Source organism: Rhinopithecus roxellana, chromosome 13, assembly GCF_007565055.1.
Source record: "Rhinopithecus roxellana isolate Shanxi Qingling chromosome 13, ASM756505v1, whole genome shotgun sequence".
Classification (NCBI taxonomy): Eukaryota; Metazoa; Chordata; class Mammalia; order Primates; family Cercopithecidae; genus Rhinopithecus; species Rhinopithecus roxellana.
Genome location: NC_044561.1, coordinates 94,842,612 through 94,856,365, shown reverse-complemented (window position 1 = coordinate 94,856,365; position 13,754 = coordinate 94,842,612). Strand labels below are relative to the sequence as shown.

Sequence of the window (13,754 nt, the reverse complement as noted above, 5' to 3'; positions counted from 1 at the left end):
CTAAAAGACAGTGGAGAAAATTTTCCCACGAAAATCTTTAAAAAAAAAATCCAATTCAAAATACTGTGCCAAGCAAAACTAGCAATCAAGTGTACAAGTGTAAAGAAGTCATTTTTAGACACGCAAGGCTCGAAAAACTTAATATTCATGAACTCTTTCTCTGGAAGCTACTGACCAATGTGCTCCAACTAAAATTAAAAAATTAACAATGAAAGGGGAAGACATGGTATAAATAAAAGAGATTTAGCACAAAATAGAAGTGAAGAAAACAGAAATTAATCAGTCTAGATTGGAGCAGGTAAAAGGCTCCAGAAAAGGCTTCAAGAGAATCTAACCAAGAGAACACTTGTTATATCTGTGCATATTGCAAAACCATTTAGCTAACCGGTGGATACTTTGGAGTTGGACTGGAGATATATGCAAAAAATTAAGCAAATGATAAAACAAGATAATTATTAAGCTATAAGGAAAATAAAAAAATTGTTCATGAAGATAAAAATAATTGTTAGGTTACTGTATGACTCAACTCTGAACACACACACTGTTTATGATAACATAAACACTGAACACTGTAACTAAATTATAACTATCTCTGAAAGAATGGGAATAATGTATACATGTGCCACAGGAGTAGAGATAAGAAAGAGCAATATTCTCATCTTTCATGGTGGTAAGTCAAAAATAGCAATACATGCATATTATTTTGAGATACAGAAGTAAATACCAAAAGCTTCTGCTAAAAGATTTGAAAGTGTTTGCTTCTAAGTAAGGAGACATGAAGAAGTGTGTTTCTATTAACTGTCCTAGTAAAAGTAGTGCTGGATTGCAGCCATAGAATAATTCTAAATTTAGCAGATAACTCTTGACTTTTTGACCATGTTGTTTTTCCTATACTTGTCTCCTGAAGTGGTATCTGCGTATCAAGACCAAATCACACAGGTGGCTTCTTAGCTCCCCTTGGTGACTCCACACGCTGGCCGCATTCAGCCCCTCCCTACTCCCTCCTTCTAAACTTAGCCCATCAGCAATCAAAGCTGACTGATTTTTCTTCACCTTCTACCAGACTTGGGCAGCAGAATGGTAGAAGGGAAACCGGAGCAGAGCTGGATCAGAATGAATTGCTTCTTTCAGAAGAGTCCTGAAATTTACATCCCCAAGAAGGTTCCTATCTGGCCAACATGAAATTAGTGTGTTTGTCCATTAACTGAGTGTGTGGGCTGCAATTTCAAACTCTTTAGTGTTATATGCACTAAGAACTACACTAAATGAATAGAAACCTGAACTGATCAGCAACAGGAATCAAAGAGGAATTTTATGTGCCATGTTTTTAAGTTCTTGAAAAGCAATGCTCTGATGGACACATCCTTGGTATTTCCAACCCTTGACACATAGAGATACACCCTCAGTAAAAATGTGTTCATTGATAACCACCAGTAAGGAGTGCTCCAGCTCTACGGTGCATTCAAAACATTTTGCTGTTCCTGGAGAAATATGAGCTGAAAACATCTTTTCCCAAGTACCTGAAACAGGAGGGTCAATCCAGAATGTCTCCTTAAAATTAGGTTTTTAGAAGCCCGTAGATAAAGGGATCCAAACCTGAGAAGATGAGAGAACCACTCCACAATGCTCTTCTAGACCATTCTTCCTTTCTATTCTCCAGGGCTCCCTTTTCTGGACACAGATCTTCCTCATTCTTAATTGTTGCAAGGCCAGTGGGATGGCCCTGAGTGTAGAGGAGGCATCGGAGTAGCCCATAGCCCAGTAAATACTCAAGGGCCTTTGTATGCATTTGCAAGCATGATGGCATCCCACTGAGTGTCACTGAATACACTGCAGAGTTATAAAGCATGATTTTAAAGCATCCCTGGAAGATATCATTATGTCATAGCAGAATTTTGAATTGATGTCTTTCTGACATCTTTAGGAGCATTGTTTTTTCTATTCTTTGAGGGATTTACATTTTTCGTACTTCAGCTGGAAATGGTACAAACACCATGTATGTTTATGAAAACCTTTAAATGCCATTATATGAGTGACATGTCCAATTGGAAGCATACTGATTTATTAACAAAATATGTAAGGGAATTTATTTTTAGCCTTTGTCAACTAAGCTTATCCTTCTGAACTCAACTTTTCTTTCTGGTGATTTTATTTCAGAAAATAGTAGCATTGCTTTTATTGTGGTTTGATGTTTCATAATCTCACTCAAATATGGGACATTTTGTTTTAATTTAGCTAGAAATAATTCCTATTATATTAGCCTGATTGAATTCATAGACTTTCAGAGCTAGAGGAGACTGAGGCATCCATATAGATTACTCATCCTATAATTAAGGAATTTGTCCCTGACCAGTGACCACTGGCAAGAATGGAAGAAAACTGGATTTCTTGTGCTGTTACTGATTTGTTTAGAAAAGCAATGTGTTTTCTTATCTTAATTCTCAAGGTTTTTCATTCTTCTGTGTGCCTCAGTGGACCAGAATGGACCAGAAAAAAATTGTCAATTTTTCACAAACAGTGCAAGTTTGATAGAAAAGGGCTAATGCATTTAAGTCAATGGTGACAACAATATTCCAGCTGAAGGTTATGTGGAAGGAAAATCCCCAGAGTTTGTTCTCTGCCCCAAGTCTTTGCTAGTCAGAACTATTTTTTAGGCTAATTCGTTATGACAAAACATCTGTATTTTTGCAAATACTCTTGACCCCTTGGCTGACACCTACAAGATTACAAACTGACTACTCTTTATCTTTACATTTTACTGGCTTTCCTTGACTTTGACATATCTCTGCCTAATCATTTAATGTATCAAAAATCTTCAGCATTTGCTCCTTTTGTTAGCAAGGCAAAGCTTTGGGATTGAAAAGTTGATACCTGGTTTCACAGTTAGAGTTCACTGATTGCGCAGTTATTTTATTGCTATGATATGAATGTGTTTACAAGAAGCTCACTTGTAGTCTGCAGTCGTATTCTACCTGAACTGCCCTTCAAACTCAATCTTTGCTCTTATTTAAGGTTAGGTGAATTCCTTCACTAGGGATTTTTAAATTCTTTAATATAATTATAAATAATCCTCACACTCACTCACCAAACTATTGTTGTTTACTGATTTTAATCTATGCTAAAAATTATGTTAAAAGTTTTTATTCCAATGAGATAATAAAGGTAGAGAAAACAACCAAAGAGGTTATAGTTTATTTGACCTGTAGGGTATTAACTAGTCTGTATTTAATTTAGTAATATCTGTCTAGGTTGTGTTTTCGGTTTTTGGTTTATTTGCTTGGTGTTTGTTGACAAAAGTACACAAACACATACATACAAACACATAAACATACACATACAAACACATACATATATTTGTGTATATATGTCTACATATATATTTATATGTGTATATATGTGTGTGTGTGTGTGTGTGTATACACACACAAAATCAGTGTCTCATAGCCTCCTTTGACCTGGCTTTGACATCTTCTGGATTCCTCAACAATGGATTAAATAAAACTTGGATACACATTCTTTGCATGTTCCAAATTATACCTTGACCTTAATTATAATATCTTCATTTGAGGATGACAAATATATGATGTGTATACCCTCGCTTTTCTATCCTGTACCCAAGGCAGACCTCAAAATTAATCACAGGCATGGTTCAGAATCTTTCTCAACATAAGCACCCAGAAGACATTAACAATAAATGGAAAGTGGAACTAAAGTTAAAATCCATTTGTCATTTCTGCCCTATTGGCCTATGTTGTTTTTGTCTTGCTTTTAAAAGTTGCTGATCAAACCAAAGGATGTTTATTCTTGCATTTCATTCTTGTTCTTCTTTCATGTTCAATAAACCATTGTATTAGATTGCACAGTTATTTTATTGCTGTGATATGCATGTGTTTACAAGCATACACTTGTCAGTTTTCCATACCCTTTGACTCCCCCAGTATGCACACTTATCCAGCAGTTACATTACTTTCCTTTCCTGGCCCCTGAAGATACTTGCATTTATTGCCTGTCTTTTAAAGAATTGCTATAGTTAGAGACTGAGTTGTATGAAATTGTCTTTTGCATAGGTTAAAAACAGCAAATATTACAAATTTCATATCATCTCTCCTAATCAGAACACAAGAATCAAACAAAAATGGTACTGTCTTTGGTGATCTTCCAGTTTCAAAACAATTTATTTTCTATTTTGAATCCCAATAATCATCCAAAAGAAGTGGTAATTTAGCACCCACTGTGCATAAAGCATCTAGTAGACACCAGGGACAACAAAGATATATGCACATTCAGCTTTTAAAGGTGTTCATGCCTGGATTTCAAGGGGTGAATGGCCTTATTTTCTGTTAGACAGTGAGCTCTTTGAGGGCAGAGGCTGTGTTTTACTGTGCTTTATTTTTTCTGTGCATTTATCGTATGGTAGATGTTCAATAAACCTTTGTGAAATTAGTGAAAGGCAAAGAGATAGGGGAGAAGGAAAGGAAATAGAGAGAAAGGGAGGAATAGAGATTCTAGTGTGAAAAGCACCTGCCCAGGCCCAGCATAGTGGCTCACACCTATAATCTCAGGACTTTGGGAGGCTGTGGTGGGAGGATTGCTTGAGTACAGGAGTTCAAGACCAGCCTGGGGAATATAGGAAGACCCCTGTCAATACAAAGAAAAACAAAATTACCTGGGCATGGTGGTGCATGCCTGTGGTCTCAGCTACTCAAGAGGCTGAGGCAGGAGGATTGTCCTAGCCCAGGAGGAAGGTTTTTCTTTTATGAAACAGCTCCTCTCATCAAAAGAGCCCAAACAAACTTTCCTTCTTATTTTTTATTCTTGGACAAGAGTAAAAGCAATTTAGCTATTGAGTTTCCAGAACTTGGGAAAAGCAGTCATCAGTCACCTTGAGAAACATATTGAATGTGAAAAGATTTTTACTGTGGTAAATAATCAGTGCTAGCTTTGTCATTTACAGATGACACACCTCTTAGCAATCAAGAATAAATAATGTTTAAATCAGTAAAAATTATAATTGTTAAATGTCATTTTACTGATAGGTTTGGCAATAAGGGTGAAGAGAAGGAAATAGATACTTTTATATACCATTGGTGAAAGTCAATTGCTAGGACTTTAACAGAAAGGAAATTGGTTATGTGTATGAAAATCCTCAAAAATATGCAAAGTCTTTGAATCAGAAATTCTATTTCTGGGAATTCATCCTGAAGAAATAATTAAGTATTTTTACAAAGATGTAACCATCAGAGTAGTCAAGTCAATGTCATTTATACTAGTGAAAAAATTAGAAACAACTTTAATGACCAATGATAATAGAATATTATTTTGTATGATATTGCTATATTTTATGATATAAAAATGTAGATAGTTGCATATTTTATGCTATAATTATTTACCTGCATAGAATTTATTTTTACATTAAAAATGTTCATAATATATTGCTCAGTTAGTACAAATGTTACTAAATTATATTTATAATTATATTTATGTGTGTATATGCATGACTACAGCTTCATAAAAGAATTATACACACACGGGTGTTTTTCTGGAAGGATACACAGCAATATTTTAACAGCAGTTATATCTGAAAGAAAAGTTAGGGATGTTCAAAACAAGTTTTATTTTTTCTCTCTGTTTATGTCATTTCCCAGTTTTTCTTTAATGAACATATTCCAGTTTTATAGTAATAAAAAACTGTTTCAACAAGAAAAAAAAATGCTACCCTCTGACATTTGTTGGCAACATATTTACTACCCACAAATGCGCTGTTGTTCTGAAGCTTTGATTGTCAAGATTGAAGAAACAAATTGTAGTGATAAAGCAAAATAGTTAAGATGATCCTATGTATCTATGAAGATTATTATGATAAAGAATTGTCTCATTACATGTATCAAAACATCCATTTGTACACCTTTAATATATAGTTTTTTAAATGATACCTCAATAAAGTTGACAAAAGAATTTTGTCAATATTTAGTATTAGTCAACTCAGAAAGGTTACAACATAGAAAAATTTCTAAATAGAATCTGAGTAAACCAAATTAGCTGTGTCATATTTCTGCCATCTGAAGTAAAATCATTCTTAATATGAGATTTAAAGATCTTTTTTCATGAGCATTTAAATTTTTATTTTTAGGAAAGACTTGTTTGTGCATATCTTTATTTTCTGTTTCAGAGAAAAAATATCATTATTTGAAAACACTTTCACATTATTTTAAATAATAAAACCACTTGTAAATAATTTATTTTTTATTTTTTATTTTGAGAAGGAGTCTCGCTCTGTCGCCCAGGCTGGAGTGCAGTGGCGTGATCTTGGCTCATGCAACCTCTGCCTGCTGAGTGCAAGCAATTCTCCTGCCTCAGCCTCCCAAGTAGCTGATATTACAGGCACCCACCATGCCCAGCTAATTTTTGTATTTTTATTAGAGACAGGATTTCGACATGTTGATCAGGCTGGTCTCGAACTCCTGACCTCAAGTGATCCACCCACCTCAGTCTCCCAAAGTGTTGGGATTACAGGCTGCTTGTATATAATTTTGATTGTAAAGTAACATATATTAATAAGAAAAAAATTGAAAAATTACCCCAAATTCTATCACACAGAGATAAGCACTGATAACATTTTAGTGCTGGTTCATAAAGTTAATACCCAGTCTTATATTGGGAAACAGGAGGTTGGTGTTTAGTTATTTAAATCCTCTGAAAAGTCAGTAGGGATCATGTAACTACATTTTTTCTCTATTATCTGTGACATTTGGAAATAATTGTAGTGCAACAGCATAATCCTACACTCTTATTTATCCATACTAAAATGTAATTGTGGCTGCTGTCTTCTACCTTGGACACTACCAGATATTTCTGGGAAAAAAAAAAAAAAAGAGGCAACTTGACACCCATAAAAAGAATGCATTCACATCCTTTCTAACTTCATTTCCTCCAGGACAAATATCAGTGGATGGGTTCATGCGCTATCTGAGTGGAGAAGAAAACGGAGTCGTTTCACCTGAGAAACTGGATTTGAATGAAGACATGTCTCAGCCCCTTTCTCACTATTTCATTAATTCCTCGCACAACACCTACCTCACAGGTATGAATTTTCTGGTTCTTTGTTACTTTAGCCAGTCTCACCAAATTTCACCAACCTCTACTTGCTGCTGTTCAGAAGCTGAAGTATGTTTTCTTTCATTTCCTGTGAAGTGCCTCTGAGAACTCTGGGGTTCCACCACCAAAGCCTCCTGCCTCCCATGAGCAGTCATGTCCACATGTGTAGGAAGCAATAGCATCATTTCTCCATAGCCTAAGTTTTCAAGTCCTCTAAAATGCAACCATGGCTGACATTTTCAGACCAATGGGATTTTTGTGTAACTGAACTCATTCTTCAGTGTACTTGAAGCCATGTCCAGTCCTACCCAGTTCTCTGGGCTGTGTTCATCTACATGACAACTCAGAAGGTCTTAAGTGGTGGCTCATGCCTGTAATCTCAGCACTTTGGGACGCCGAGGCGGGTGGATCACCTGAGGTCAGGAGTTCGAGACCAGCCTGGTCAACATGGAGAAACTCCTGTCTCTACTGAAAATACAAAAATAATCAGCCAGGTGTGGTGGCACACGCCTGTAAACCCAACTACTTGGGAGGCTGAGGCAGGAGAATCACTTGAACCCAAGAGGCGGAGGTTGCAGTGAGCCGAGATGGCGCCACTACACCCTAGCCTGGGTGACAAGAATGAAACTCTGTCTCAAAAAAAAAAAAAAAAAAAAAAAAAAGAATTAAGTAATTGCTTTTTGTTCAAGGTAGGACAGGGCTTTAGACAAAAACAAATTGACCTGTGAATGACAACTTATACTTTATTATAAATATTATAATAAAGTAGGAAAAAACAACAATGTGTTTCCTAATCTGATCTGTTTTTTTTTTTTTTTTTTTTTTTTTGAGGCGGAGTCTCGCTCTGTTGCCCGGACTGGAGTGCAGTGGCCGGATCTCAGCTCACTGCAAGCTCCGCCTCCCGGGTTTACGCCATTCTCCTGCCTCAGCTTCCCGAGTAGCTGGGACTACAGGCGCTCGCCACCTCGCCCAGCTAGTTTTTGTATTTTTAGTAGGGACGGGGTTTCACCGTGTTAGCCAGGATGGTCTCGATCTCCTGACCTCGTGATCCGCCCGTCTCGGCCTCCCAAAGTGCTGGGATTACAGGCTTGAGCCACCGCGCCCGGCCCCTAATCTGATCTTAAATTAAGCATTGACCTATTTGGCAGTCTGGTGAAGTGTATGCACCCTTCTCAGAATGCTAAATGCATAAATTAAGGACCTAGAATTAAAGAGGAAGTAAATTTCATTGAAATATTTTTATAAAATGTTGTGATATATATCCTGGTATATCTCAGTATTAACATAATTTAACTAAGTATAAGCAAAATGTTGTGATATTTGCAACAATTGGAATATAATACACAGATCTTGCTAGTGACTTGTAAACTACATACTTAACTGAAGAGAATGTTAAATTTTGTGTGGAGGTTAAAATCAAAACTGTAACCATTTTTTCTCATCCAAGTTCAAGGAGGTTCATGGAATATCACTTTAAGAGTCTAGATCTTTGACATGATAAAATTCAAAGAAGTATAATTTTTAAAATCTGAGCACATTACAGAATCTTACATTTATCCTATATTTAGGACCACAAAACTCAAAAATACTTAAGTATGTGTCTGGTTGAGTTTTGGGTATTGTGTGTGGATTTTATTTAACTGGAAGTCACAATATAGAGTGGATTTTTTACTAATAATCTTTTGAGTCCAAAATACCTTCCAAACAATATATTTATGTTCATTACATTCTATTTTATTTGTCATATAATAAATGAGTCAGTAATACCAAAACGAATGACAGGACTGACTGGATATACATTCTATTTTTTCACCTTCTTTCAGAATATATTAATTTTTCCCTTTCTGCATATCACTACGGTTTTCAGATTTTATGTATGTTCATTGAATCACAGCCACCATTTTCCTTTTGAGAGACCAAATTGTCTGAACTTTGGTTAGTGGGAGACATTTTTAGGCTATCATTTGTGTCCTCTTGACGTGACCTATTAATCTTTGAAAGTGTTCTGGCACATAAAGATCTTCCGCACTCACCTTATTCTTTTCTGCTCCATAGATGGAAACAGACTATTCCCCAGTGAGCCCTGGTTCTTTTTGATGGGAAAGAAAAAGTATGAGTAACAGCAATTTGGACTCTGAACATTGCCTGGACTGTTTCAGTGAACAAAGGAAGAAAACATATTTTTTTTTGTCTTTTTAAGGCACGAGTTCACATAAATATTTCTACTTCTACCTACCAATTATTATTATTATCATCATCATTGAGACAGGGCCTCACTCTGTTGCCCAGGCTGGAGCACAGTGGCATGATGATAACTCAGTCCCGATCTCCTGGGCACAAGCAGTCCTCCCACCTCAGCCTCGTGAGTAGCTGAAACTACAGGCACGTGCCACCACACCTGGCTCATTTTTTATTTCTTGTAGAGACAAGGTCTCACTATGTTGCCCAGGCTGGTCTCAGACTCCTGAGCTCAAGCAATCCTTCTGTCTCAACCTCCCAAAGTGCTCGGATTAACGACATGAGTCACTGTGCCTGTCCCCAGTTTAAATTCTTTTTAAAAGATTTTATTTTTCCATCAGTTATAGGGGTATAGGTGGTATTAGAGTATAATATAGGTGGTATAAAGAGTAAGTTCTTTAGTGGAGATTTGTGAGATGAGATCCTGGTGCACCCATCACACAAGCAGTATACACTGAACCATATTGATTGTCTTTTATCCCTCACCCCCTGCCCCAAGTCCCCACAGTTTATTATATCATTCTTATGCCTTTGCATCCTCATATTCTAGTTCCCACATATCAGTGAAAACATACGATGTGGTTTTCCATTCCTGAGTTACTTCACTTAGAAAAATTTTCTCTAATTTCATCCAAGTCATTGGAAATACTGTTAATTCATTCCTTTTTGTGACTGGGTAGTATTCTATCAAATATATATACCACAGTTTCTATATCCACTCCTTGACTGATGGGCATTTCAGTTGGTTCCACGATTTTGCTATCGTGAATTGTGCTGCTGTAAACATGCATGTGCAAGTATCCTTTTCAAATAATGACTTCTTTTCCTCTGGGTGGATACCCAATAGTGGGATTGTTGGATCAAATGGTAGTTCTACTTTTAGTTCTTTAAGGAGTCTCCACACTGTTTTCCATACTGGCTGCACTAGTTTACATTCCCACCAGCAGTGTAGAATAGAAGTGTTCCCTGATCACTGCATTCATGCCAACATCTATTGTTTTTTGATTCTTGGATTATGGCCATTCTTGCAGGAGTAAGGTGGTATCGCATTGTGGTTTTGATTTGCATTTCCCTGATCATTAGTGATGTTGAGCATTTTTTCATATGTTTGTTGGTCGTTTGTATGTCTTCTTTTGAGAATTGTCTGTTCATGTCCTTAACCCACTTTTTGATGCAATTGACTGTTTTCTCCTTACTGATTTGTTTGAGATCATTGTAGATTCTGGATATTAGTCCTTTGTCAGATGTATAGATTGTGAAGATTTTCTCCCACTCTGTGGGTTGTCTGTTTACTCTGCTGACTGTTCCTTTTGCCATGCAAAAACTCTTTAGTTTAATTAGGTCCCAGCTATTTATCTTTGTTTTTATGCAATTGCTTTTACCCAAAAGCAATTTTTGATCATGAAATCCTTGCCTAAGCCAATGTCTAAAAGGTTTTTTCCAATGTTATCTTCTAGAATTTTTATAGTTTCAGGTCTTAGATTTAGGTCCTTAATCCATTTTGAGTTGATTTTTGTATAAGGTGAGAGATGAGGATCCAGTTTCATTTTCCTACATGTGGCTAGCCAATTACTCCAGCACAATTTGTTGAAAAGGGTGTTTCTCCCCCATTTTATGTCTTTGTTTGCTTTGTTGAAGATAAGTTGGCTGTAAGTATTTGGGTTTATTTCTGAGTTCTCTATTCTGTCCCATTGTTGTATGTGCTTATTTTTATACCAGTACCACACTGTTTTGGTGACTATGGCCTTAGAGTATAGTTTGAAATCAGGTAGTGTGATGCCTCCAAATTTGTTATTTTTGTTTAGTCTTGCTTTGGCTATGCGGGCTCTTTTTTGGTTCCATATGAATTTTAGAATTTTTTTTTCTAACTCTGTGAAGAATGATGGTGATATTTTGATGGAGATTGCATTGAATTTGTAGACTGCTTTTGGCAGTATGGCCATTTTCACAATATTGATTCTACCCATCCATGAGCGTGGGATGTGTTTCCAGTTGTTTGTGTCATCTATGATTTATTTCAGCAGTGTTTTGTAGTTTTCCTTTTAGAGGCCTTTTGACTCCTTTGTTAGGTATATTCCCAAGTATTTTTTTTTTTTTTTTTTTGCAGCTATTGTAAAATGGTTGAGTTCTTGATTTGATTCTCTGCTTGGTCACTGTTGGTGTATAAAAGAGCTACTGATTTGCATATATTAATCTTGTATCTGGAAACTTTGCTGAATGCTTTTATCTGTTCTAGGAGCTTTCTAGAAGAGTCCTTAGGGTTTTCAAGGTAAACAATCATATCATCAGCAAACAGGGACAGTTTGACGTCTTCTTTGCTGATGTGGATGCCCTTTATTTCTTTTTCTTGTCTGATTGCTCTGGCCAAGACTTCCAGTACTATGGTGAAGAAGAGTGGTGAGAGTGGACATCCTTGTTTTGTTCCCATTCTCAGGAGGAATGCTTTCAGCTTTTCCCCATTCACTATTATGTTGGCTGTGGGTTTGTCACAGATGGCTTTTAATTCATTAAGGTATGTCCCTTGTATGCTGATTTTGCTGAGCTGTGCTCTCTTTAGTAATCTTGATACCTAACAGATTATACATACTATCTCACTCACTTTACTGACAACCTTATAATAGTATTAAGAAAATTTTCAATATTAATACAAATAATAAAACTACAGAATGTAGATCAAATTTGAATATGCAGTTTAAAAAGTACATTTAACTAAAAATTTACAATCAAATTAATTTCTTCTAAGTCATTCATATGACCTTCCTGTCTATAACTTGGTAAACACAGATGTGGTAAAAAATTTGGCTCCATTGTGTCAGATTAGTTTAAATTTGAGGGTGTTGGCATATTAACAGCTGATCAGACTAACAAGATGATGTGATACTTTCAGCTATTAGGAAAGAGAAGGCTTTACCTTTTTTATGAAGAAAGAACTCTAATAGCTGTCTCCAAATTTCTGTACAATGGTTTTGTATCACCACCATCTGATTCATATACCTGGTTTCTAGTCAATTATCTCTTCAATTATTTAATTTCTAGTAATGTTAGAATCCACATATTTTCAAATATTCAGTGTTTTAAAACTATATTAACTATGTCAAATTGTATTCTCACCTAAGGGGTTTCGTTGTTGCTGTTGTTGTTTTTTATCTTGCTCCCTTTTCTGAGCTCTGTATTATTATACCAAGGTTTGCATTAGATAAATCTGTAACCACCCAACGGGGTTCTTCTTGCCTGCTGCCTAGAAAAAGCCAATACACTGAGAACAACAGTTGTTACAGCAGAGAAAGTTTACTTATTGCAAGGCAGCTGAGCAGAAGGATGGTACATATTTCTCAAAACAGTCTCTCTGATAATTCAGAAGCTAGGATTTTTCAAGGATAGTTAGGCAGGAGGGGGTTGGGAAGTGGTTAGGGAATGAGGAATGCTATTGGTAGGTCAAGAATGAAATGACATGGGGGTCAAAGCTGTCTTCTTGTACTGAGACAGTACCTGGGAGAAGTTAAGTCCATTTCTTGGCATGGGTCACAGGATGGGTGGCACTAGTTGGTCCATGAGAATTCAAGGGCTGAAAAATACCTTAAACACCAGCCTTAGGTTTTATAATAGTGATGTTATATATAGGAGCAATTAGGGAGGCTACAAATCTTGTGACTTCAGTCCTAAACCGTAATTCCGACCTTGTGGTCAATCTGTTAGTTCTACAAAAGTTGTTTTGGTCCCCAAGAAAGGAGGGGATTAGTTTTGGAAAGAGATTGTTATCATCTTTGTTTTAAAATCAAACTATATACTAATTTCCTCCCATAGTTATCTTGGTCTGTGCTCAGGAATGAGCAAGGACAGTTAATTTGTGAGGTCAGAAGCAAGATGGAGTCAGTGATATCAGATTTCTCTCACTTGTCATAATTTTTGCAAAGGCAGTCAAATCTACATTCTCACAATATTATCCTTGCCCCAGTACCAGTCGTTTATTTTCCTGCAAGGAAATTAAGGAGAATTCCATATAATTAGAAAAATATAAAAATATAAATACAGGCTCTTGAAGTTTTGCCTGAAATGCTGTTTTGACTCGTTCGTCAAAATTTGGTTTTACTTCACATATTATTGGTAGAATCATTGTTTTAATTACAGATGAAAGTAATGTAGAAGTCCTGTTTCTCAGAAGCCTTTGGATAAACTCAGATTTCTATGATATAAACATTCAAGTTACTCCAAACCAAATAAGAATGTTATAAAATAAAAATATAACCAATGACTAATCCAATTGAATCCTATTAAATTTTTAAATTAATATCTAGAAAATAATTTTGTTTTTATACTTTACAGCCATTTTCAGAGCAAGTAGAAACTGTATTTATGGAAACATTATTTCATATAAAGAGTGACTGGTGGAAAAAAGAAAGTTTTCCTATTCAAATGAGTTT

The 13,754-nt window shown here is 36.0% G+C and overlaps 1 protein-coding gene across 3 annotated transcripts in view; it reads left to right on the top strand.

Annotated features, from left to right (window-relative positions):
* PLCB1 (phospholipase C beta 1) overlaps positions 1–13,754 on the top strand; it is a 587,065-nt gene that overhangs the window by 307,475 nt on the left and 265,836 nt on the right. For all 3 annotated transcript variants that reach the window (XM_030915597.1, XM_030915595.1, XM_030915596.1), the window contains exon 8: positions 6,935–7,081. In XM_030915597.1, the coding sequence (XP_030771457.1) occupies positions 6,935–7,081 (147 nt within the window). The remainder of the gene's footprint in view (positions 1–6,934; positions 7,082–13,754) is intronic.